Source organism: Lepidochelys olivacea, assembly GCF_965140295.1.
Source record: "Lepidochelys olivacea isolate rLepOli2 genome assembly, chromosome: 5".
NCBI lineage: Eukaryota > Metazoa > Chordata > Testudines > Cheloniidae > Lepidochelys > Lepidochelys olivacea.
The window spans coordinates 42,557,407-42,580,286 of record NC_140415.1 but is presented as its reverse complement, the minus strand read 5'-3'; the positions used below and the strand labels follow the sequence as shown (position 1 = coordinate 42,580,286).

Below are 22,880 nucleotides of genomic sequence, written 5' to 3'. Positions count from 1 at the left end.
TTCACAGGTGAGGACTTTGAAAGTGGAGGAGTATATGCCCATCATGACTCTCTCAATGTAGTCTGAGAGAAATGAGTGAAGTAATACCAGCATAGTCTTGCTAACCCTTGCCATGTCTTTAATGGCCAGGTCAAAAATGAATATGAATGGATATCACTTTTGAGATTTCTACTTTCTCTAGCCATGAAGGGCACAGATCAGACTCACAGGTGGTAACTGCTTTTGCTGCATTGCTTCCCGAACTCTGCTGTGTGGATAGGACGAATTCAGAAAAGGAAGGTATTAGATTCCACATACTCACTTGTATACTCCACTTCTATGTCGGCCAGAGCCTGCATAGTGTTCTCATATGTTACTTTTTCAAAATTAAGCATTCCAACATTGTCATACACTTGCTTTGTTTTCATGATCAGATCATCTGTCCTTGTTCTGATTTGCTCTGGTGACAGGTCCCATTTCAAAAAGTTTCGGTCTGATGCTGCATATGAAGAGGCCTGGAGATGGGTAGTAATTTCTGTTCCTAATGTCATTCTCAGTAAAAGACTTGGACCACCAGCTCTGAAATTTTAAAAATGAATTTTGGAGATTAAGAATCTAAATTGAAGCAAAAAGTCTATTGTGTATTATTTTAAAAAAACATTACTTTTTTATATTAAACAGTATTTTTAGAAACAAGAACATATTCCTTTTTAGGTCTAGCCTTTCCTCTTCAGGACCCTAAACAGTTGTACTTTTAATTAAATAAATCTGTATTTTAAAATAATTCAGATGTCTGCCCTTCCCCCCCCACTAGATTGAGGGAGTGCCATCTAATATGTATGCAAAAACAGAGATAAAACCTTTTGGTTCAGCAAAAATAGACAAAACAGTTTTTTCTTAGAGGATTGAGTTGTTATTCAAAACACCAGTTACTGAAACTCCATGGAAACAGACAATAGTGTTTTGTATTTTGAGACAAGGAAAAGAGAATATACAGCGAAAGCTAGGTTATGAAGGCTAGTAGTTACATGCAACATAAACAAAATGGCAAAAACATGGAAGTGTAAATTAAAATGGATAATTTTATACTTGCATTGAATGTCTGCTGTGTTCCAGGCCATGAGAGCAAATTATCTCATAGCCTCCTGCTTCAAAATGTACTCTTTTAACTGTTGCAGATCTTATATGAGTATTTCATAGGGTTTTGCTCTGTGCCTGGAAAAGGCATGAAGGTTTCTCATATCTATAAATAACCTTTGGGTTCAGTTAATAACTCTAATTAAAGTACTCAACTGTATTACAGACTTGGTTAGGCAGAAAAGTTTACAAGAGACCCCCTACAGTGCTGGGATGGACAGCTGCCTTTTCACTAACCATTACGACAATGCACACACAAAGCTATGATTCAGCCATTTTTCAGGGGTTTAATGGCAGAGGGGGCAATTTCAGAATTTCAGTGGGAGGTGTTTTTTCTGAGTTTCTGTTGAATCACCAAAATATAGGAAGAAATAAAATGTCACCCCTAAAATTTAGTTATTGACCTTCCTTTGCTCCCAATCATACCCAGGAATCTGTGTCTTTTTCTCCTTTCATTGCATGTCACACATTTATGACCTGCGGAATAGCCTACCAAATTGGGACTCAGGAGACCTGGGTTCTATTCCCACCTCTGCAACTGGCCAATTGGGTGACCTTGGGACAATCACTTTACCTCTCTCAGTTTCCATATCTGTAAAATGGGATAATGACACTGAACTCCTTTGTTAAGCACTTTGAGATCAACCAATGACAAGTGCTATAAAGAGCAAATGATTGTCATTATTGCCATACCCCACAATTTCTTCCATGCTCTTCCTTTCCTTTTGTTTTCTGTGCATCTATTTGCTTTTCCATGCTTTGTTTTGGTCCATGCCCCATTCTTGAATCTACTCACTCACTTATCACTATTTTTCAGCACTCATCCCATTCTCCCTGCACCACTGCACACACACACATCAAAGCCCCGTACCACAGCAACCCTCCCTCTAGTTCAGTGGTCCTCAAACTGAGCTTACTGGGGTTGTGGCAATCCCTACTGTATGGAGGACGCCACTTTGCTCTGTACAGCGTGACCACGCATGCACTATATTTTGCTCTTCAAAATCTTGCTTTCCTTTAGATGCTCTGTCAATTCTTTCCCCCATATCTCTTCCCCTTCTTTGACCCTCCTGTTTTTGTCTCATCTCTCTCCTTCCATGTTAATCTTTTTTTTCACCCAGAGCACCTCCAGGACAGTGGGGAATCACACCTACATACATCCCAGCTGCATCAGAAGTAGAAGAGTGAAACTAACTAGGAGCTGAGTGAGTCTCATCAGTTTAATTAAGCAGCTGCTTCCAGCTCCATTGGGAGAGGTGCTGTTTTGTGAACACAGATTTGATCATACTCTGTAGGATTCTTTACAGGGGTAATCTGAAAATTCATAGCAGTGTATTAATAGGAAAACTCAGAATCCTCATGTCCAACTTAAACCCAGAGTTAATATCTATCTATAAATACATAAATATGGACATATATTTTGCATAACCTTACATTAGTATCTAACAGATAGTGAGAATGAAGTATGCCTGGTAAAGCAAGCACTAAGCCATAAGTATGGAAGAACCAGAGACAAGGATTTGCAAGAGGCGATATTCTGGAGCAGAGAACCAAAGCCAAAGTTTGAGGGGGAACTGACCTTGGGAGTGAAAAAATTTAGCTGGACCAGACAAATTGTAGAGACAAGATGGATGAGGTAATATACTTTATTGTACCAACTTCTGTGTGTGAGAGAGGCAAGTTATTGAGCTTACACAGAGCTCTACTGAAAAAGAGCTGACCTGAAGAAGAGTTCTGTGTAAGCTCAAAAGCTTGCCTCCCTCACCTACAGAAGTTGGTCCAATAAAAGATACTATTTCACCCACCTTGTTTCTATCATATCCTGGGACCAACACAGCTACAACATTGCATACAGACAAACTGTGACCAAGTCAAACAATGAGATGCAGATTTACTGGAAACAAAAGAGCCAAAAGAGAAACCCATTCTGTTCTACCACAATGTTGACCCTGTGCACACAATCACAAGTTGAGCAGAAGTAGCAGAAAGAGATAACTGAGAGCAACTCAAAGCCAGTTTGCCCTTGAGAAGCAAGATTTGCCTGACAGAAGACTAGCTTAGTAGGACTAACCCACATCTTCAGGTAATTGTGATTACAAAGCAACTAGGAGATTTAAAACCTTTGCATTTACTAAGCTGATTGTTCTATGGCATGGCTTTGTAATTAAAATATTTTTTAACTCCTGCTAATGAAGTCAAATAAATTATGGTACGAAGGAAGACCGTATGTGTTGATATGTTAATTGCACAAACTAATACCCAGATATAATTAAAGTTTTTTTTAAAATGTGCAAGTGTAAAGTGGTCACTATTACACGGTGACATTTACTAACAGATACCAATTCATGGTACATGTTGATTATTTAATAGCAATCACGACAGTTGTGCTAATAGCTATTTGGGGAGTATCAAAACCAGTTTGGTACATATATAAATGCTCATAAAATTTAGCATAATAATGTAGTGTGTAGGTGGCCTGGATGAAAAATGGTGACTATGCAAGCAGTTTGAAAAGGGCATGGGTGAAAGGCTTCCATTTTAAGGTTACACCTTTGTAGCTGAAAGATTCTACAACTAGACTAAGTCAGTTATTTTGTACAGATATAAATAAGGAACATCATTCTTACCCAAATGTAGTAATGGAAGACTAATTTTTCCTAGTGAACATGGTTTATTCATCACAGCTCAAACAAGAGACTAGGGACTGCACAGCTACAGACTAGGGACTGAATGGCTAGGCAGCAGTTGTACAGCTACAGACTAGGGACTGAATGGCTAGGCAGCAGTTCTGCGGAAAAGGACCTAGGGGTGACAGTGGACGAGAAGCTGGATATGAGTCAGCAGTGTGTTCTTGATGCCAAGAAGGCCAATGGCATTTTGGGATGTATAAGTAGGGGCATAGCGAGCAGATCGAGGGATGTGATCATCCCCCTCTATTCGACATTGGTAAGGCCTCATCTGGAGTATTGTGTCCAGTTTTGGGCCCCACACTACAAGAAGGATGTGGATAAATTGGAGAGAGTCCAGCGAAGGGCAACAAAAACGATTTGGGGTCTGGAACACATGACTTATGAGAAGAGGCTGAGGGAACTGGGATTGTTTAGTCTGCAGAAGAGAAGAATGAGGGGGGATTTGATAGCTGCTTTCAACTACCTGAGAGGTGGTTCCAGAGAGGATGGTTCTAGACTATTCTCAGTGGTAGAAGAGGACAGGACAAGGAGTAATGGTCTCAAGTTGCAGTGGGGGAGGTTTAGGTTGGATATTAGGAAAAACTTTTTCACTAGGAGGGTGGTGAAACACTGGAATGCGTTACCTAGGGAGGTGGTAGAATCTCCTTCCTTAGAAGTTTTTAAGGTCAGGCTTGACAAAGCCCTGGCTGGGATGATTTAATTGGGGATTGGTCCTGCTTTGAGCAGGGGGTTGGACTAGATGACCTCCTGAGGTCCCTTCCAATCCTGATATTCTATGATTCTATGCGGTTTATTTTTCCTCTACCAGCACATAGAGATGTGGACAATCAGAGCTGTGATAATGCCCATATGTTAGAGACTTGCTGACTCTGACACATGGATAAAGAAGAGCTGGCTCAAGCTGAATCTAGGAAAGACCAAAGTGATGAGAACCAGAAGAGGAAAACAGTTCTACGGGCAGCTTATCATCACCAGCTTTCTCTCAGCTGAAGGCATTTGTCCACTCATAGTCAAGAGAGTGGATCAGCCATAGGTCCTACTATAGTCATTACTGACCCTGAAAAAAGAAAAGGAGTACTTGTGGCACCTTAGAGACTAACCAATTTATTTGAGCATAAGCTTTCGTGAGCTACAGCTCCTAATATGGCTGTTACTCTGATTACTGACCCTGAACACTTAGATAGCAACAGTCCTTCTTCCACCTCTGGCTAGCAAGATAATTTTGTTTATTCCTCTCTGACAATAACTTACATCAAAGGTTGAGGCATTAGTCATTTCTACACTACAAGAAGGATGTGGATAAATTGGAGAGAGTCCAGCGAAGGGCAACAAAAATGATTAGGGGTCTGGAACACATGAGTTATGAGGAGAGGCTGAGGGAACTGGGATTGTTTAGTCTGCGGAAGAGAAGAAAGAGGGGGGATTTGATAGCTGCTTTCAACTACCTGAGAGGTAGTTCCAGAGAGGATGGTTCTAGACTATTCTCAGTGGTGGAAGAGGACAGGACAAGGAGTAATGGTCTCAAGTTGCAGTGGGGGAGGTTTAGGTTGGATATTAGGAAAAACTTTTTCACTAGGAGGGTGGTGAAACACTGGAATGCGTTGCCTAGGGAGGTGGTGGAATCTCCTTCCTTAGAAGTTTTTAAGGTCAGGCTTGAAAAAGCCCTGGCTGGGATGATTTAATTGGGGATGGGTCCTGCTTTTGAGCAGGGGGTTGGACGAGATGACCTCCTGAGGTCCCTTCCAACCCTGATATTCTATGATTCTATGATTTCTGTGCTGGACCACTGAAACTCTTTCTATACGAGTCTAGATAAGAAGGTAGCAGCCCATCCTGAAAATGACAAACAAAAGCGTACAGTACTGTACACTGGTGCTCTGCCATCTACACTGGCTCCCCATTCCAACATTAGCGGGTCCATTTCAAGGTTGTAAATTAACCTACAAATCCCTTAAAGGATAAAAAGCTGTAATCTCAAGGACCATCTCTCTTTCTGGGCCCTGCTACGGCCACTAGAATCACCTGCACATTGTGACTAAAAGAGTCCAATATAGAGTAGAAGGAGCTGGAAGTGCATCTTCTTAACAGCAAGCTCAAGGCTCTAGAAAACCCATGCAAAGAAAATAAGGAAGAGTGCAAATTCCACCTTCTTAAGGTCACAGAGAAAGAATTCTCTCTACACCAAGTGTTTTCCAAATAAATGAAGCAGAAGGGAAGAAAAACCAAGCAACATGCACAAAGGTAAGAGCTGACAACTAAACAAAGACCACCATGTGAAATTAACATCTCCAGATGGAACGTACTCAGATGGAGCTTTCTGTAGTCCACATACAATGCTGAGATACTATGGAGTTAAGCACTTTAGAAATGCACACAGATAAAATACGTTTCAGCTATGTCACTGAGCAAATATATTTTTCAAGAATAACCACTGAAATAGTAACTAAAACAGCAATTAGTGATAAATTCTGAATTAATCACTGGGCAAGAGGTTTAAATGGCTATAGAATTACTTGGATCTCCCCTCGAGGGCTTGAATGCTGGATCCAGAAGACTGACAAGCACTACTTTTAATTTCCAGGGTGGAACTGGTGACCTAACTCTCTCATTACATTAGACAGCAGCTTTGAGTAATAAAAAAATAAAATCTGTAGCCTAGCACTAATTATTATAACTGCCAGCAAGTGGATGTTTACATCTGTTGGAGACAGAAAACAAATGAGAAATGCTAAATAGCAACCATCTGGTATTGGAGTAGTGACGACTCTGATTGCTCCAATCTCCAGCTGATGGTATAGAACATGGGTGGCCAACCTGTGGTTCCGGAGCCACATGCTGCTCTTCGGAAGTTAATATGTGGCTCCTTGTATAGGCATAGGGCTGGAGTTACAGGCGCCAACTTTCCAATGTGCTGGGAGGTGCTCACTGCTCAACCTCTGGCTCTGCCACAGGCCCTGCCCCTACTCCATCCCTTCCCGCCCCTCCCCCTAACCTGCCATGCCTTCCCCCTCCCTCCCCCGCCAGCCTCCTGAACCCCATGAAACAGCTGATTGGGAGGTGCAGGGAGGGAGGGGGAGTAGGGTGACCAGATGTCCCGATTTTATAGGGACAGTCCCAGTTTTGGGGTCTTTTTCTTATACAGACTCCTATTATCCCCCACCCCGTCCCGATTTTTCACACTTGCTGTCTGATCATCCTGAGGGGGAGGCGCTGATTGGTGGGGCTGCTGACGTATTACAGTGGCTCTTTGGCAATGTACATTGGTAAATTCTGGCTCCTTCTCAGGCTGGCCACCCCAATATAGAAAGTAACCATTTGTATGGGCTGGTAGAGAGGACAATGCTCCAGAAAGGTTTGAACTGATCAGTGTATCTTTCTAACAACATGGGTCACTGATTTCTTTAAGTTTCTTGACAAAGAACTATAATATAACTTCTAGTGACACAGCCACTAAAGGCTGTACCTCAATGAACTATTTAAACACATTTTGTAACTGCCCTTCCTGAGGTCTCTCTCAGTCAACCAGAGAATATGTTATGTCATCTTAGATCACAGTGAGTATATGTAAAGTAAAATGTAAATAAAAAATGCACTATGGGTGAAATCCTGGCCCCACTGAAGTCAATGGGGGCTTTTCCAAATGCCCAGGATTTCGTCTCAAGTGTCTACATAAAATTGTAAATAAATATGAATTCTCAAATACTCCAATGCCCTAATTATAAAATAAAGCCATATGGCACAAAGAATCAATGGGCTGCAGGTAACTGATATATATTTCACATATACACATATACAATGCTGAGACGAAAACCCTGGTTCCTCAGCTCCAAAAATGAATGTTTTTGCCATCTGAGATAAAGGAGATCATCTTTAGCTGTTAGCAGTGATAGTTCCCTGATGCGCTTTGTGGGCCCTTTAACATACACATAAAACCAGTTAATTGGAGTTGTTAAAATGACCAGGTAAAAAAGTAAATAAAATAATTTAAACTAGATTTTTGTGTGTTTAGAGTTAAGGATGACAGAATTGTACAAATAATATATAAATTACAGAGGTGATCTTCTAAATATGTCTAATTTCTTTCTAGAAAGTTAACAGTTTATGAAAGAGAGACAAAACAACATGAGAATGAATGTAAAACTATTTTCAGAGTAGCAGCCATGTTAGTCTGTATTCTACAGCCAAGCTCTACGATACAACTGCATTGGCTCCAAGCCCTCAGACAGAGACAAACACCTGCAAGATCTCTCTCAAGCATTCTTACAACTACAACACCCACCTGCTGAAGTGAAGAAACAGATTGACAGAGCCAGAAGAGTACCCAGAAGTCACCTACTACAGGACCGACCCAACAAAGAAAATAACAGAACGCCACTAGCCATCACCTTCAGCCCCCAACTAAAACCTCTCCAACGCACTGTCAAGGATCTACAACCTATCCTGAAGGACGACCCATCACTCTCACAGATCTTGGGAGACAGGCCAGTCCTTGCTTACAGACAGCCCCGCAACCTGAAGCAAATACTCACCAGCAACCACATACCACACAACAGAACCACTAACCCAGGAACCTATCCTTGCAACAAAGCCCGTTGCCAACTGTGTCCCCATATCTATTCAGGGGACACCATCATAGGGCCGAATCACATCAGCCACACTATCAGAGGCTCGTTCACCTGCACATCTACCAATGTGATATATGCCATCATGTGCCAGCAATGCCCCTCTGCCATGTACATTGGCCAAACTGGGCAGTCTCTACGTAAAGGAATAAATGGACACAAATCAGATGTCAAGAATTATAACATTCAAAAACCAGTCAGAGAACACTTCAATCTCTTTGATCACTCAATTACAGACCTAAAAGTGGCAATTCTTCAACAAAAAAACTTCAAAAACAGACTCCAACGAGACTACTGAATTGGAATTAATTTGCAAACTGGATACAATTAACTTAGGCTTGAATAGAGACCGGGAGTGGATGGGTCATTACACAAAGTAAAACTATTTCCCCTTGTTTATTCCCTCCCATCCTCCACTGTTCCTCAGAGGTTCTTGTCAACTGCTGGAAATGACCCACCTTGATTATCACTACAAAAGGTTTTCCCTTAGCCAAGCCCTCTCCTGCTGGTAATAGCTCATCCTAAGTGATCACTCTCCTTACAGTGTGTATGGTAACACCCATTGTTTCATGTTCTCTATGTATATAAATCTCCCAACTGTATTTTCCACTGAATGCATCCGATGAAGTGAGCTGTAGCTCACAAAAGCTTATGCTCAAATAAATTGGTTAGTCTCTAAGGTGCCACAAGTACTCCTTTTCTTTTTGTAAAACTGTTGTGGAACCAAAGATAGACCATGTGTTGACATCAGAATTTTATAAAATCTTTACCCTCTTGAGGGCCTAAAATTCTTGGGAAATTACAGTTTTATTTCCAAACACAAAGGCTTGCCTGACAAGCCATTTTAAAAGCTTTAAGGAAAAAGAAAACATAAAATTTGGCCAGAAGTGAAGTGAAGATATAAAAGACTTATTAACTATCCGAATCATATATTCCATAACAACTATTCAGTAACTGCAGAGTGATTCTGAGTGAGCAACATATGTGAATGAACCTCGGACATAAATCCTAAGATGACACCATGGAAGAACCAGACAAAATTAAATATAAAATAGTGTCAAAAAAGAAATCCGTGGATATTTTTGAATAATTAGGGAAAAGACAACAAGAAATGAAATACTGAAATCTTCCTCACACCTCTGCATAAAGGGACCAAAGCTTTCAAGATGCTAAGCACCCCTTCATCTCCCATTGACTTCACGGTGCCTTTGTTTTGTTAACAGTATTAAAGTAACTTTTGACTAATTTGGCCTTTTTCATTATAGAACATTCTCAGAGGACAGGCTTCCTGGATAAAATACCATTGCTAGCTTTATTATTTTCAATAAGGCCTTCTTTCATCTGCAGCCAAATAAAAGGAATTGTATTTTCCTCTTGTCACAGTTCCAGGGTAAGCCTTTGACCCTTCACTCAGTGTTTTGGTGGTCACCCCGCTCCTGCCCTGAAGGGGTTAAAAGCAGTCCTGGAGAGGGCTGCGGCTGGGTAAAAGGGATTAAGAACAGCTGGGGAAGCTGAGTGAATAGCTGATCACAGCTGTGGCCAGCTCAATCAGGGCCCAGCTGGCCCTTATAAGAGGGCTGTGGGCCAGACACCAAGGAGTTTCACTCTAGTCCTAGAAGGGCTGGGGATAGGGCAATGAGAGCGCCTGCCTGGTAAACCCTACAGACCTTGGTGAAGGCCTGTACAAGTAATGGGGTTGCAGAGGTTCAGCCCAAGGTTAGGCAGAGGCAGCTGGTCCTACCCCCTTGCCTGTGATGAGTGGCCATTCCAGACTACAGTCTGCCCCAGTGAGCAGGAGCTAGACGATGACTGGCAGTAGCCACTGAGGCAAGGTGGGTTTAGAGGGTTGGGGGTTCCTCTGGGAGGGCAGACCCAGAGTGTGGGGGTACTACTGAGGCAGAACCCCAGGGTAAAGGGCACTGGGAGGGACATGGGGCCAGTGGCAGGTGAGACACTGACCTACAGAGGGCACTCCATAAACTGGAAAAGAGCTAATTCCCAGATAACCAGCAGGAGGAGCCACACTGGTGAGTCATAGCATTGCTACAGCTCCCCTTTCAAGTGATAGGCCCAGCCCTTTCATTTCTCTCAATGGAATCCTATGATTCACCCCACTTTTAGACTGGCTTTCCAGGTAATGGCACCCCTTTTTACCATTCTCGTTTTCTCAACAGGTTTAGCCCCTACTAGAAACTTTCCTTCAGGAGCAGTGATCATTATGAAAATGAAGGTGACTCCAACCAGTTTCTTCAAAACAAAATATTATTTATCCATCCATTGGAACACAGTTGTCAGAGAGAAAAGGGCTAAAAGAAAGCAAGGCCTATAGGCATATTATCTTACCTACAGCTTAGCAGTTCCCACTAAGAGTTAGACCCATCTTATCCTAAATACCGTCATCCTTCTGGGGACCAGATTAGTCTGCTTCTCTGCTGACCCTGCCCCTCTCCCTCTGTGCATTAAGGTTGTTCTTTCAACCATTTCCAAGTTCTTTGTTTATGATTTCCCCCCTGTAGAGCCCTGTCCCAAGTTAGGGGGTGGGTGTGTCCCACTTGAACAGAGACAAAACCAGGAGGCTTTCACCCCTGTATTGTCAGTTAAGCACTGGCTAATGCTAATTCAGTACCTAATGTTCAACAGAGGTTTCCAAAATCTGCTGAAATATGGAGCTTGCTCTCTGATCACTTGAAAAATTAAAATTTTGTCTCTTTGCTTGAAGTCCTCTTTGCATAACTTATATTAGGGCCAATACAATGGGATGCCTCAGATTTCATCGTGTAGTTCCTGCTCTCATTACCTTTCTTTTTGATGTGTTCTATCTGGAGTAACATGGCGGTGGAATTATGATAACTGTATTGTGCAGATTTGAATGTGCTGTCCATTGGTGCTCTGAGCAGCTCTGCGAGGATTCAGGAAAGAAGATGGGAGAAATTTGGTATGGGATTTTCAGCAATAGCCAAAGAGTTCTAAGAGCAATTATTGTCACCGGAATGCCAAAGAAAAATTTAAATTTGCCAGCTAAAAAACCCAAGCAACAACCAGATTTTTTCCAACCAAATCAGTGTAGGTTGTGTAGCAACTTTTACAACCTCAAATTTAGCAAGACGTAGTAGCAGCTGCAGCCCCTATAAGACACAATTGGATTTTCAACAAGAATAACACTTGTAAGCAACAGTCAGATGGTTCAAAAGCAAGTATTTTTGCCAGAACGCTAAGCAACAGTATATTTTGCCAACAAGCTAAAATTTGATTACTTGTTACTTCTGCAAAACATAATTTTGATAAAGGAGATAGCATCTCCATTTATACTTTATTGGAGCCTTACACCTGCAAACTTGAGTGCTGCTGCAAAGGCCAGAGAAGCTATTTAATTTGAAAAGCAAGCTCTGACTGCCACACCAAATATTTTAGTCACCTTCGTGTAAGGACTGTACAAATACAACTTTTTTTTTTTGAAAATTAAAATTATGGAGTATGTCAAACCATCCTTTTGAATTTGGAGGCTAAAACAAAAGTGGAAAACCAGAGTCCATCAATTTGAACCAGCAAGCCTTGGAATTAGGGTTGCCAACCTTCCCAGATTGGCTGGGAGTCGACCGGCATCTGCCTCAATCGCCCAGTGACTATTAAAAGCAATCCATGAGACTTTAATATGCCAAAAATCCAGTCAGCGGCGCAGCCGGTCTAAGGCAGGCTCCCTACCTGCCCTGGCTCCGTGTGGCTTCCAGAAGCAGACTGCATGTCTGGCTCCTCGGTGCAGAGGTGGCCAGGGGGTCTTCACCTACTGCCCCCGTGCCCCACTCTGAGCACCCACTCCGTAGCTCACAGTGGCTGGGAATGACTCCCACACTTTGAACCCCTTGATCCCAGCTCAGAGCCCCCTTCTGTACCCCAAACCTCTCACCCCCAGCCCCACCCTAGAGCCCGCACCCCCAGCCAGAGACTTCACCCTCTCCTGCACCCCACCCCCCCTCCTCCAGCCTGGTGAAAGTGAGTGGGGGTGGGGGGAGAGTGAGCGACAGAGAGAGGGGAGATGGAGTGAGCTGGGGTGGGGTATCGGAGAAGGGGCAGGCCTCAGCATCAGGGAAGGGGCAGGACAAGGATGTTCAGGTTTGTGCAATTAGAAAGTTGGCAACCCTACTTGGAATGTAAAACAAGCTGATGAGAATGCTAAGGTACACATTCCAGAATTCATGCAGAACATATACTGGTTTCATGTCAAAGATTGTTTTGTGAAATATGAGATGCTTTCCAATAACTGGAGCCTACTTGTAATACATTCAGAATTATTTTCTACATATACATGACTGTTCTCCTGCTCAAGTGAAATCCACACATTCAAAAAAAAAATAAGTTATTTTCCACAAGAATCTCCTGCTACTAGACTGCTCTATAAAATGCAATGAGATTTAAAGGTCCAATACCTCATTTAACGCTGATTACACAACCTCTAGATAGGACTTCATTCTGAAATATTCTAATTTAGAAGCTAAAAGTGCCCTTAATCTTGAACAAGTTATATTAACACCAATGGAATGAAAGACTTTATATAAACAATCACAAAGTCTCCTAAGGAAGCATCTCAGAAATGCATATATAAATCCAGGTTTGTTACTGTGCTTGCTGATGGATCCACTGACAGCTCTACAGCTGAGCAGGAGGTGATGTACATCAGATTTGTACAGGATTGAAAACCTGTGCTCTCGCTGCCAACATAGTAGAATCTGGGACAACTGATGGTACAGAACAAGGAATAAACACAGCTTTGGTAGAGTGGAACTTTGTTTCAAGTCCTGTCGCAAAGGGACTTTGGCCCCCAGTTTCTTAAATGGATAACTGCTCTTTAAAACTAGCTCAAAAGCAGCTGTGTGAGTTAATAGGGTCAAATCTCCCCTTTCTGAATTACACAGTGGGGCTGGGGGGAATCTGTGGGGCAGGAGCTGTTCTCAGTCTCTGGGGCCCATGCTGGGGGTGCTGGCCTTCTCCGGGTGCTACCTCCGCCCTCCAATCCCTGTTGTTTCCTGCCAGCCCAGCTCTGAGCTTGTCCCTAGATGGTGCTGGGCTGGCAGCTGGTGAGGGTCTGTGCCCCCATGGCCAGGGGTGGCAGGTTTGTAGAAATTTTGGTGGTGCCCAGAACCCAGGTTTGGGGTACGGGGGGATGAAGGCCCTGGCTGGTATTGGACATGAGGAGTTTGTGGTGTTGGAGGGGGCTCAGGCAGAGGGTTAGGGGCTCTGGCTGGGACTGGAGATGAGGGGTTTGTGGTGTTGGAGGGGGTTCAGGGCTGGGGCAGTGGGTTGGAGTGCAGGGGGATGAGGGCTCTGGCTAGGACTGGGGATAAGGTGTTTGGGGTGTTGGAGGGGATAGGGTAGAGGGTGCAGTGCGGGGGTGAAAGCTCTGGCTGGGAGTGTGGGCTCTGGGGTGGGGCAGGGCTGGGGATGAGTTTGGGGTGCAGGCAGGCTGCTCCGGGACAGGGGCCAGAGAGGACTCCCCCCCCCCCATGCCCTTTCCCTGCCGGCAGCAGCAAGCTCTGGGGGAGGAGCCCCCCTTTCCCGCCCCCGCAGCAGCACACTCACCCCCACCACTGTCTCTGCATGTGCTCCTTGGGCCCCACTCAGGTCCAGGAATCTCCCTCGCCTCCCCCATGGTGGGTGCCGGGGGGTGCTGCATGTGCCTCCTCCCCTGCTGTTGCCCCTGACTGTAGCCTCACTGGGGGTGAGGGATGAGGCTTCCCCTTGCCCAGCATGCGGCAGGAGCAGTGACTGCGGGCAGGGGCCCCCCCTGTGCTGGTGGAGGGTCCCGCCAGAAAAGGGAAGGGTCTGAGGGGAACGGCAGGCTCAGTCAGTCTGCCCTGGAAGTGGCTGGGGGGCACTAGGACCCTGCGGCAGCAGTTGCTGCAGGGAGGCAGCATGGAGCTTCACCTAAGAGGCAGAGGCAGGGACGCTCTGCTCCGGGGCGCAAGAGTGGGCCAGGGGACACTCGGGGGGGTGGGGGCGGTAGGTGGGGTCGGGGAGGGGACACCCGGCATATTGGTGGAGCTGAGCTCCTGGGCTCTGAATATTGCTGGTGCTAAAGCACCACGTGGAGATATAACTCGCGGCCCCTGCCCATGGCTTCTCCTGGCCCCATCCCAGTTTCTAGGCTGCAGACCCAGACCTGCTGCTCTCTGTGCTCAGCCAGCTCTGCCCTTTCCCTCAAAGACAGAGCTAGGACGCTTGACCGATGAACAGGCATTGCCTGCCCGTGTGGGAGTGGAGCAAGGGCTGGGCTACTAGAGGCACTAGATCTGATAGAATCTCTGTGCCCTCCAACAATCCACCTCAAGTTTTAAGGTTTTTACCGCCCTCTCTATCTCTTACACACACACACACACACTTTAGGCATTGTTTATACCCAAAGACTTGCTTTCATTGTCTCCAAGCCTCAGTAAAGTCAGTCGCTCTCCCTATCCCAGGTGACCAAGCTTAAAAAACAGACTTGGGATTTTTCATTGATCACCCCCTTGTGATTCCCGGCTGGGGCAGCGCCGGCTTCAGAGCTGGGGCTCAGAGCACTGGGTTTCAGCCCCAGGGCTCTGCAGCCCCTGAAAGTGCTTGTGGACCCCCAGGAGGCTGCAGACACCCGGCTGAGAACCGCCAACTTAGGAGCCATAGGGAAGAGCACCCTTTGAGCCTGTGGAAATTGGATCCCCTTTGCCTGAAGGGCAGAAGCTATTGATAACTTGCGGCAAGTGAGAAACTGTTTTAGACAAAGATATAACTTGCTAGAATTAAGTTTTAATCACTAGAAAGCATGTTTTGTTTTGCATGTAACTATATGTCTCTTTCTCTTGCTTAGTATCTCTTAAAATCTCTGTTCTTTAATACATTTATTCTTAGGTTTACTACAAACTATCTCGGTGCTGTCAGATTGAAGTGGGAGTATTCAGCTAAACTAACAGGTTGGTGCGTGCTCTGCATATTTGAAGGCAGCAAACAATTTGAGTGTGTCCAGTGAGATGGACTGTATACTAGAGTGACATCTTTGGGGAACTGGGGTTCACTGATGGTTACCTGCATGGGAAGGTTAAGACGGGCAGAGTCTTGAGGAGTTTGCTGGTGAAGCAGACAGACTAGCATGGCAGGGAGCTGATACACAGTCTAACCTCCAGCAAAACTCACTTTTACTGAGGCAGAGGGCTAACACAATGACTTACAGTTCTGGGTGTTCTGAGCAGAATGTCACAGCCCTTATTCAGGCTTTTTCTGCTCACTGACGCTATGTCTACACTGCGAGCTAGGGCTGTGATTCCCTGCTCGTGTACGCATAGTCATGCTAGCTCTCATCAAGCTAGCAAAAGTATAAATAGTAATGTAGCTGCACTAGCATGGGAAGCAGCAGCATGGCTTAGTCACGCCGAGTACAAACTCTCCTGAAAATGGTGGGTACGTAGTTGGTATAGCCAAGCTGTGCTGCAATAACAGCTGCCTGTGCTACTGCAGCTACACTATTTATACTCATGCTCGCTTGATGAGAGCTAGCATAAGTATATGTGCACAATCTGGGAATCATACTCCTAGCTTCTATTGTAGACGTAGCACAAGAATGTTGCCAAAGGATGAAGTAAGATGGCAAGAGAATTACTCTATATTTTGGTTTGCTTTCTTCACATGTTTTTGTTGAATATTTCAAGTGTATTGAAGTGTTTCAACCAGGGGTGGGAAAACTTTTTGGCCCGAGGGCCACATCAGGGAATAGAAATTGTACGGCAGGCCATAAATGCTCACAAAATTGGGGTGGGGGTGCAGGTTCTGGGGTGAGGCTGGAGATGAGGAGTTTGGGGTGTAGGAGGGTGCTCTGGGCTGAGACTGAAAGGTTCGGAGGGTGGGATGGGCATTAGGGCTGGGGCAGGGGTGCAGGTTCCGGCTGGGGGTGCGGGCTCGGGGGTGGGGCTGGGGATGAGAGGTTTGGGGTGCAGCAGGCTGCTCCGGGCTGGGATTGAGGGGTTTGGAGAGCAGGAGGGGGATCAGGGCTAGGGCAGGGGGGTTGGGACATGGGGAGAGGCTCAGGGTGCAGGCTCCGAGCGGTACTTACCTCAAGTGGCTCCTGGAAGCAGCAGCATGTCCCTTCTCTGGGTCCTACATGGACACATGGCCAGGCAGCTCTGCACACTGCCCCATCCGCAGGCACCGCCCCTGCAGCTCCCACTGGAACACCAGAGGGGGCCACTGGAGCACGTAAGAGCTGGAGCGGTGCGGACCCGCATGGTGCGGCCCCCAACCCTGTGCCCTGGCCGGCGTGGGACCAAACCGCTGGTGCAGTCCCCAACCCAGCAGCCTGGCCCGAGTGGGGCCGAGTTGCGTGGTGTGGCCCCTGACTCAGCGCCCCAGCCAGAGCAAGGCCAAGCTGCATGGTGCAGTTCTCAGGCCAGCTTAAAACAGCTTGTGGGCCGGATCAGCCTGTGGGCTGTAGTTTGCCCACCCCTGATTTAAACCCTTCTTGACCCTATGGTGAAAAAGATGATGTTGGCAAACGGTATTCATATTAGTTTTGGTAAAATTAGATGCTGACTCTGAAATCTCCACTTTGTCTATGGTGAGTTCTCACAGCTAGAAATTTGCTCTGAATTGAGATTTTCATTTTCCCTGTAAGTTGTTCTAAGGAGAAAAGTAATGTAGGGAATTTATATTACTGTGGGTTCTGCAGGTGTATGCTGAACTTCTGATGGGATGTGATGCTGACAGAGGTAGGTACCAGCTCTTGCTAAGGCTTTAGGCCTCAGCTGAGCACTGACAAATTCATTGCTGGAAACCAGTCTGTTTCACCTGTGCATTAGTATGGTTAAGATGAATACTGAACTTATAACAATGTGTTTAGACTTTATGAAATGCTTGCAAATTGCAGCATGAATTAATCTCACTTATTATATCAGGGGTAGGCAACCTGCGGCACATGAGCTGATTTTCAGTGGCACTCACACTGCCCGGTGTGGCCACCGGTCCGGGGGGGGCTCTGCATTTTAATTTAATTTTAAATGAAGCTTCTTAAACATTTTTAAAACTTTATTTACTTTACATACAACAATAGTTTAGTTATATATTATAGACTTATAGAGACCTTCTAAAAATGTTAAAATGTATTACTGGCACGCGAAACCTTAAATTAGAGTGAATAAATGAAGACTCGGCACACCACTTCTGAAGGTTGCTGACCCCTGTATTATATCTTTATCACATGCTATAAGGCAGGGGTGGCCAGCCTGAGAAGGAGCCAGAATTTACCAATGTATATTGCCAAAGAGCCACAGTAATAAGTCAGCAGCCCCCAATCAGCTCCCCAGCCCCTCTCACCTGCCGGCAGCCCCCACCAATCAGCACCTACTCCCCCCTCTCGCCGCCCACCACAATCAGCTGTTTCACATGCGTAAGAGGCTATGGGGGGGAGGGCGGAGGAACGACGACATGCAAGGCTCAGGGGAAGGGGCAGGGGCCTTGGGGGAAGGGGTGGAGTGGGGGTAGGGTTTAGGGCAGAGCAGTGAGCACCCCCCAGCAAACTGGAAAGTTAGAATCTATAGCTCCAGCCCCAGAATCAGTGCTGAGGTAAGGAGCTGCATATTAGCCTCTGAAGAGCCATATGCGGCTCTGGAGCCACAGGTTGGCCACCCCTGCTATAAGGTAATATTTAAGGTTCTGCTTTGTAAAAACCTTTTGGCCTGAAACTGAACCCAGTCAGGAGGGATCGTCTTCTAGCCATCAAAAAGGCCTATCAAAACTACGAGCCACTGTGGGACATCACAATACAAAGACTTTGTTAACTGCCCTTTCACATCTATAAAGAAGCTATACGCAAAAGTGCTCTTCCTATCAGCTTGAATTCTGAAAAAAAAAGAAATAAAAATAGCTGATGAGGAAATTTTTCATCTCTCTTTTGCTGTCTGGACTCTTATGTAGACATATCCTCAGCTAGACACCTGCGGCTGGCCTGTGGCAGCCAACTTGGGCTCGTGGGGCTTGGGCTGTGAGTCTGTTTCACTGCTGTGTGGACTTCCAGGCAAGGCCTGGAGCCCTGGCTCTAGGGCCTTGTGAGGGTTCCAGAACCTGGGGTCCAGCCCAGGCCCAGAAGCAGAGCTTAATTTGTGCCAGGGTTTGCCAGGGCTGAGCCCTGGCACCTCTAGGCTTGGCAGTTCATACCCCCGCTGCCACCTCTGGGCTTGCTGTGTCAGTTATGAAAATATAAAAATTGCTTGAGTCTCGGTACCTAATTGCTTAAGTCCAGCACCTCTTTCATTACAAATTAAGTACTGTCCAGAAGTCTACACAGCAATGAAACAGCCCCACGAGTCCAAGTCAGCTGGCATGGTCCAGCCACGGGTGTCAGTTGCTGTGCAGACATACCCTGACAGGGCCAGAACTACGAACCAGAAGCAGAGATCCCCAGGGTCAACCTTGGTTAGCCCTAAAAGACATTTAGTGCCGACAGATCACTACAACTCTGTCACCTTTTCAAACCACAGACTGTAACTCAGTTGTGTATATATGCTTGCCTGCTTTAAACGTTATAATAATGCTAATTTCTTTTTCCGAGTTAATAAATACTTTAGTTAATTGTAGGATTGGCTACAAGTGTTGTCTTTGAGAAATCTACGGTACAGATTGATCTGGGGAGGTAAGCGAGTGGTCTCTTGGGACTGGAAGCAACCTGAATATTTTGTGATCTTTGGTGTATAGCAACCAACTTGCCTGGGTGACAAGATAGTCTCTTTGGGCATTTGAGTCTGTCTGTAACTCCATGGTAAGACTGTTGTGATACTTTAGGGGTTCATACTTGTTACTGGATTGGTAAATCTAATTATAGAACATACAACCAGTTTGGGATCCCTGCCCTGCTTCTTGACAGTCTGCCTTGAGGCTGGCACTCATGGCCGTGAGCCACTCCAGACAGTCTGATGGTAGGATTTCCCCTTACATGTCCGAGTTCAGTGTAGCTGCTCTTGTTAGCTCAGCAAAGGTGGGGACACTAAAGTAAAGATTGGCAAAGGAGTTATGAAACAATAAAAATTACCATATTACTTCCAATTCTATTTACAAACAGATAAAAAAAGCAATATTTGGGAAATGAAAGAGGTAAAATTAGTTTTTACGGAAAAACCACAGTGAAGCATTAGAGATAAAAACTTCTAAATTTAAAACTCGTAAAAAGGATGAACATCCACTTGCGGTTTCAGGTACCACACCTACTCCTTCCTGTCCTTCTGCCCGTTGTTAATTTTTTTAAAAAGTGTGTTTTTCTCTCACCTGTTTGAAAAATCTAAACAGGGGAAACTAAGTAGCTTATATATAGGAAAAAAACAGTGAAAATGTCTGTACACACAATTCTGTAAATACACAAACAGAGAACTCTCCCCCCCCCCCCCTTTTCCAGTTTAGTGACCTTCGGAACTACTTACAACAAAAGCAGGTAAACACTTTTAGTACAGAAACTTGATTTCTAAATTGATAGTGTCCCTTTAACCACAAGTGGACATAACCAAAAGCTCTGGGACAGGACAGCAATGATAATGTGCAAGGGATATACATATCGTTTGTATTATGTACACAGTATTTGCATTACTTCTCAAATGTCCAATAATGCAAAGGTAACCTCTCATTTTCACTCAAATTTAGTTCCATTCAAAACAAATATCTTGTCTTCTCATTACTGCAAAGTATTTACATTGTGAACCCGTCCATTGTCTTCCCTTTCTCCATTACATAAGCTTCTTGACCCCACCTTGAAGGTCTCTTGTTCCTACTTTCAAGGCCCTAGGAGGAATGCCCATCCTCCCCCTTCATTCATCTCCTCCAGTGATACCTCATTTGTCCACTTCTTCCACAATAGTCTACATGCCTTTTTTCACACTGCCCTGAACATCTATCCTGAACTGGCCCACAAAGAGACAAACCTTTTCTCATTTAAAACCCTCTGCTGCAACTAGCTGCAGTGAGTTAATGACATTTATTTTAATATATAAAATTAGAAATTGCTCCATCTGGCTGCACTCATGCCTTTGCTGAAAATATCTTACTGGTCTAACCACATCCTTCCTCCCTGTCTCCACTCCATTGTTTCTTTGCCCATTTCTGTTGTTACAGGTCTGGAACTAACTAGACTGCAAGAATTTCAAGGCAGAGACCCTGTCTGATCGATACTGCACCTGAGGGTGCTGTAAATAACAAGGAAAAGGAGTACTTGTGGCACCTTAGAGACTAACCAATTTATTTGAGCATAAGCTTTCGTGAGCTACAGCTCACTTCATCGGATGCATACTGTGGAAAGTGTAGAAGATCTTTTTATATACACACAAACCATGCTTTGTTTCCACAACCATGCTTTGTGTGTATATAAAAAGATCTTCTACACTTTCCACAGTATGCATCCGATGAAGTGAGCTGTAGCTCAGGAAAGCTTATGCTCAAATAAATTGGTTAGTTTCTAAGTTGCCACAAGTACTCCTTTTCTTTTTGCGAATACAGACTAACACGGCTGTTACTCTGAAACCTGTCATTAAATAACAAGGGTTATATCAGGCCGTAGAAAGTCTGACACGTTGAAGGAAGCAATCCCGCATGGTTTAATGTTTCTTGCACTATTATTTTCCTGGCCTCTCTCATCTGGGGCCTCTGAACGTGCCTTGGGGAAACTATCACACACAAATCCAACCGCCTTTGGGGGAACCAGATTTTTTCTCTCCTGAGCTGACTGGAAGCCAGAGCAGCTGCTGCCAGGCTACCCCACAGGGGGACAGACAGGGACCCCACCCCCGGTTGGGGAGAAGCTTGGGGGCAGGGGCGCCGCTATGGCTGTGTGCAGGAACGGGATGACCCCGCATGAAGGGAAGCGGCGCAGGACACGCCCTCCTCAGTGAGAAAGGGGTTTAGGGCAGGGGTTCGGCGGGCAGGGGGCGTAGGCAGGACCCTCAGCCGCCCTTGTCCAGCCCAACACCCCATCCCCACCGCCCCCTCAGATACCCCGCCCCCCCACTGTAGTCGCCCTTATCCAGCCCGACAGCCTCATCTCCCCGGCCCCTCAGACGCCCCCCACCCACCGCGGGCCCCGCAGCAGCCCGAGACTCTCCCCCAGCCGCTGTCGGGCCCCCGACGCTACCTGCTGACCGCTCGGCCCGCAGCGCTGCCCAGGGAGAACATGGGGGCGGCGGGGCTGCAGCTGCTAAGGGCGCCCGAGCCCAGGCGCACGCTCCGCTGCCATGTGCCCGCGGGCAAGTGTCGGCTTCGCTAAGCGGCGCATCCACTTCCGCCGGCCGCGCCTTCCCCACGCTCCCCCCGCCCCGGCGCGGCAACTACGGAGCTCCTCCGCCAGCGCCGTGGGGAGGGAGCATCTGGACAGGGGAACCCTGCGGCAGCGGCAGCAGCCAGCCCTGCTCCGGCCGGGCTTCTCGTCCCTTGCACGGTAAGGGTTCCGCCACCGCCCTCCCCAGTGCGGGGGCTGCGCTGTGGGCGCTCCCGTGCCGCAGCGGGAATAATGCTGCCGCCTGGGGGGAATTGGGCTCTTCCAAGAGTCTCTCCGGGAAGGGAGAGTGCAGCAGGGCATCCCTTGTGCCTCCTTCCCCGTGCGAGGCAATGCAGGGGAAGGTCTCCCGGGCGGCAGCCGCCCCCACCCGTCTGCTTCGGACCCGGGTACCACACCCTGAGCTGGGGCAGAGCAGATGGGTGAGAAAAGCCATTTCAGCCAGATTGGCTAGCTGCGCGATTGAGCTGGTTGCCAAGGAGCCCTGGGGCTGAAGATGGGCAGCGTTGGCTGGTGCCTGCCCCTGCTGAGCTTGTTGCGATGCCTTGGACTGGGGGCGTCTGTCAAATCTAATATACAGCATGTCAATGCACGTAGTGAACCATAGAGAAGCTAATGGACAATGATCTTTAGAATGTGTGTATTATATATGTTTTCAATTACTTAGATTCCTATGAGTGTATAGAGTGTATATTATTGTGATCTTTGCTGTACCGTATACAATGAAACCTGCTCTACTGCATGCAGCTTCTTTCAAAGGATCACTTGAAAGTAGGGTCAAAATATCTGGTATATTTTGTAAGATTATTACTTGCACATCACCTCAAATAGGTAACCCACTTCTGCTAGGCTCCTGAATGGCTGCTTAAGATGGTTGAACCACATCTATAGTATAACCAGTATTCTGTAAACAAAGATGCTTTTTACAGGTGTGGCCTTTTGCCTAAATGTTAAATCTCAGATTTTCTTTTTCTAAAGCATAGGTAAACACTGCTCTTTTTCAAAAATAAATTCTGTTTAGTGGTTTAGGAAAAAAACTCAGAAAAAGTTAGAACTAATTTTCCTCCCAAAGAGAAGTTATATAACTCCTAATAGATGCTGAATGCAAATCAGGCTGAGTCAGCAGCATGTCACTAATCACAAGTTTGCACTGAGGTCACAGTGTTTTAGTTTTCAGTCTAAAGAGAAAAT

The 22,880-nt window shown here is 45.8% G+C and overlaps 2 protein-coding genes across 5 annotated transcripts in view; one reads left to right on the top strand and one right to left on the bottom strand.

The window, feature by feature from the left end:
- Positions 1–21,716, bottom strand: part of NLN (neurolysin) — a 62,062-nt gene extending 40,346 nt beyond the window's left edge. The window contains exons 1-2 of one of the 3 annotated variants that reach the window (XM_084627814.1): positions 21,557–21,716; positions 302–558 (exon numbers count right to left, since the gene is read on the bottom strand). In XM_084627814.1, the coding sequence (XP_084483940.1) occupies positions 302–530 (229 nt within the window). In that variant the 5' untranslated portion in view covers positions 531–558; positions 21,557–21,716. Of the gene's footprint in view, positions 1–301; positions 559–14,002; positions 14,256–21,548 lie in introns of those variants that run through there. The other 2 variants (XM_084627812.1, XM_084627813.1) reach the window with 2 other exon arrangements.
- Positions 21,688–22,880, top strand: part of SGTB (small glutamine rich tetratricopeptide repeat co-chaperone beta) — a 42,306-nt gene continuing 41,113 nt past the window's right edge. Inside the window, exon 1 of one of the 2 annotated variants that reach the window (XM_084627816.1) lies at positions 21,688–21,851. The gene's annotated coding sequence lies outside the window, so the exon portion shown is untranslated. The remainder of the gene's footprint in view (positions 21,852–22,880) is intronic. The other variant, XM_084627815.1, reaches the window with a different exon arrangement.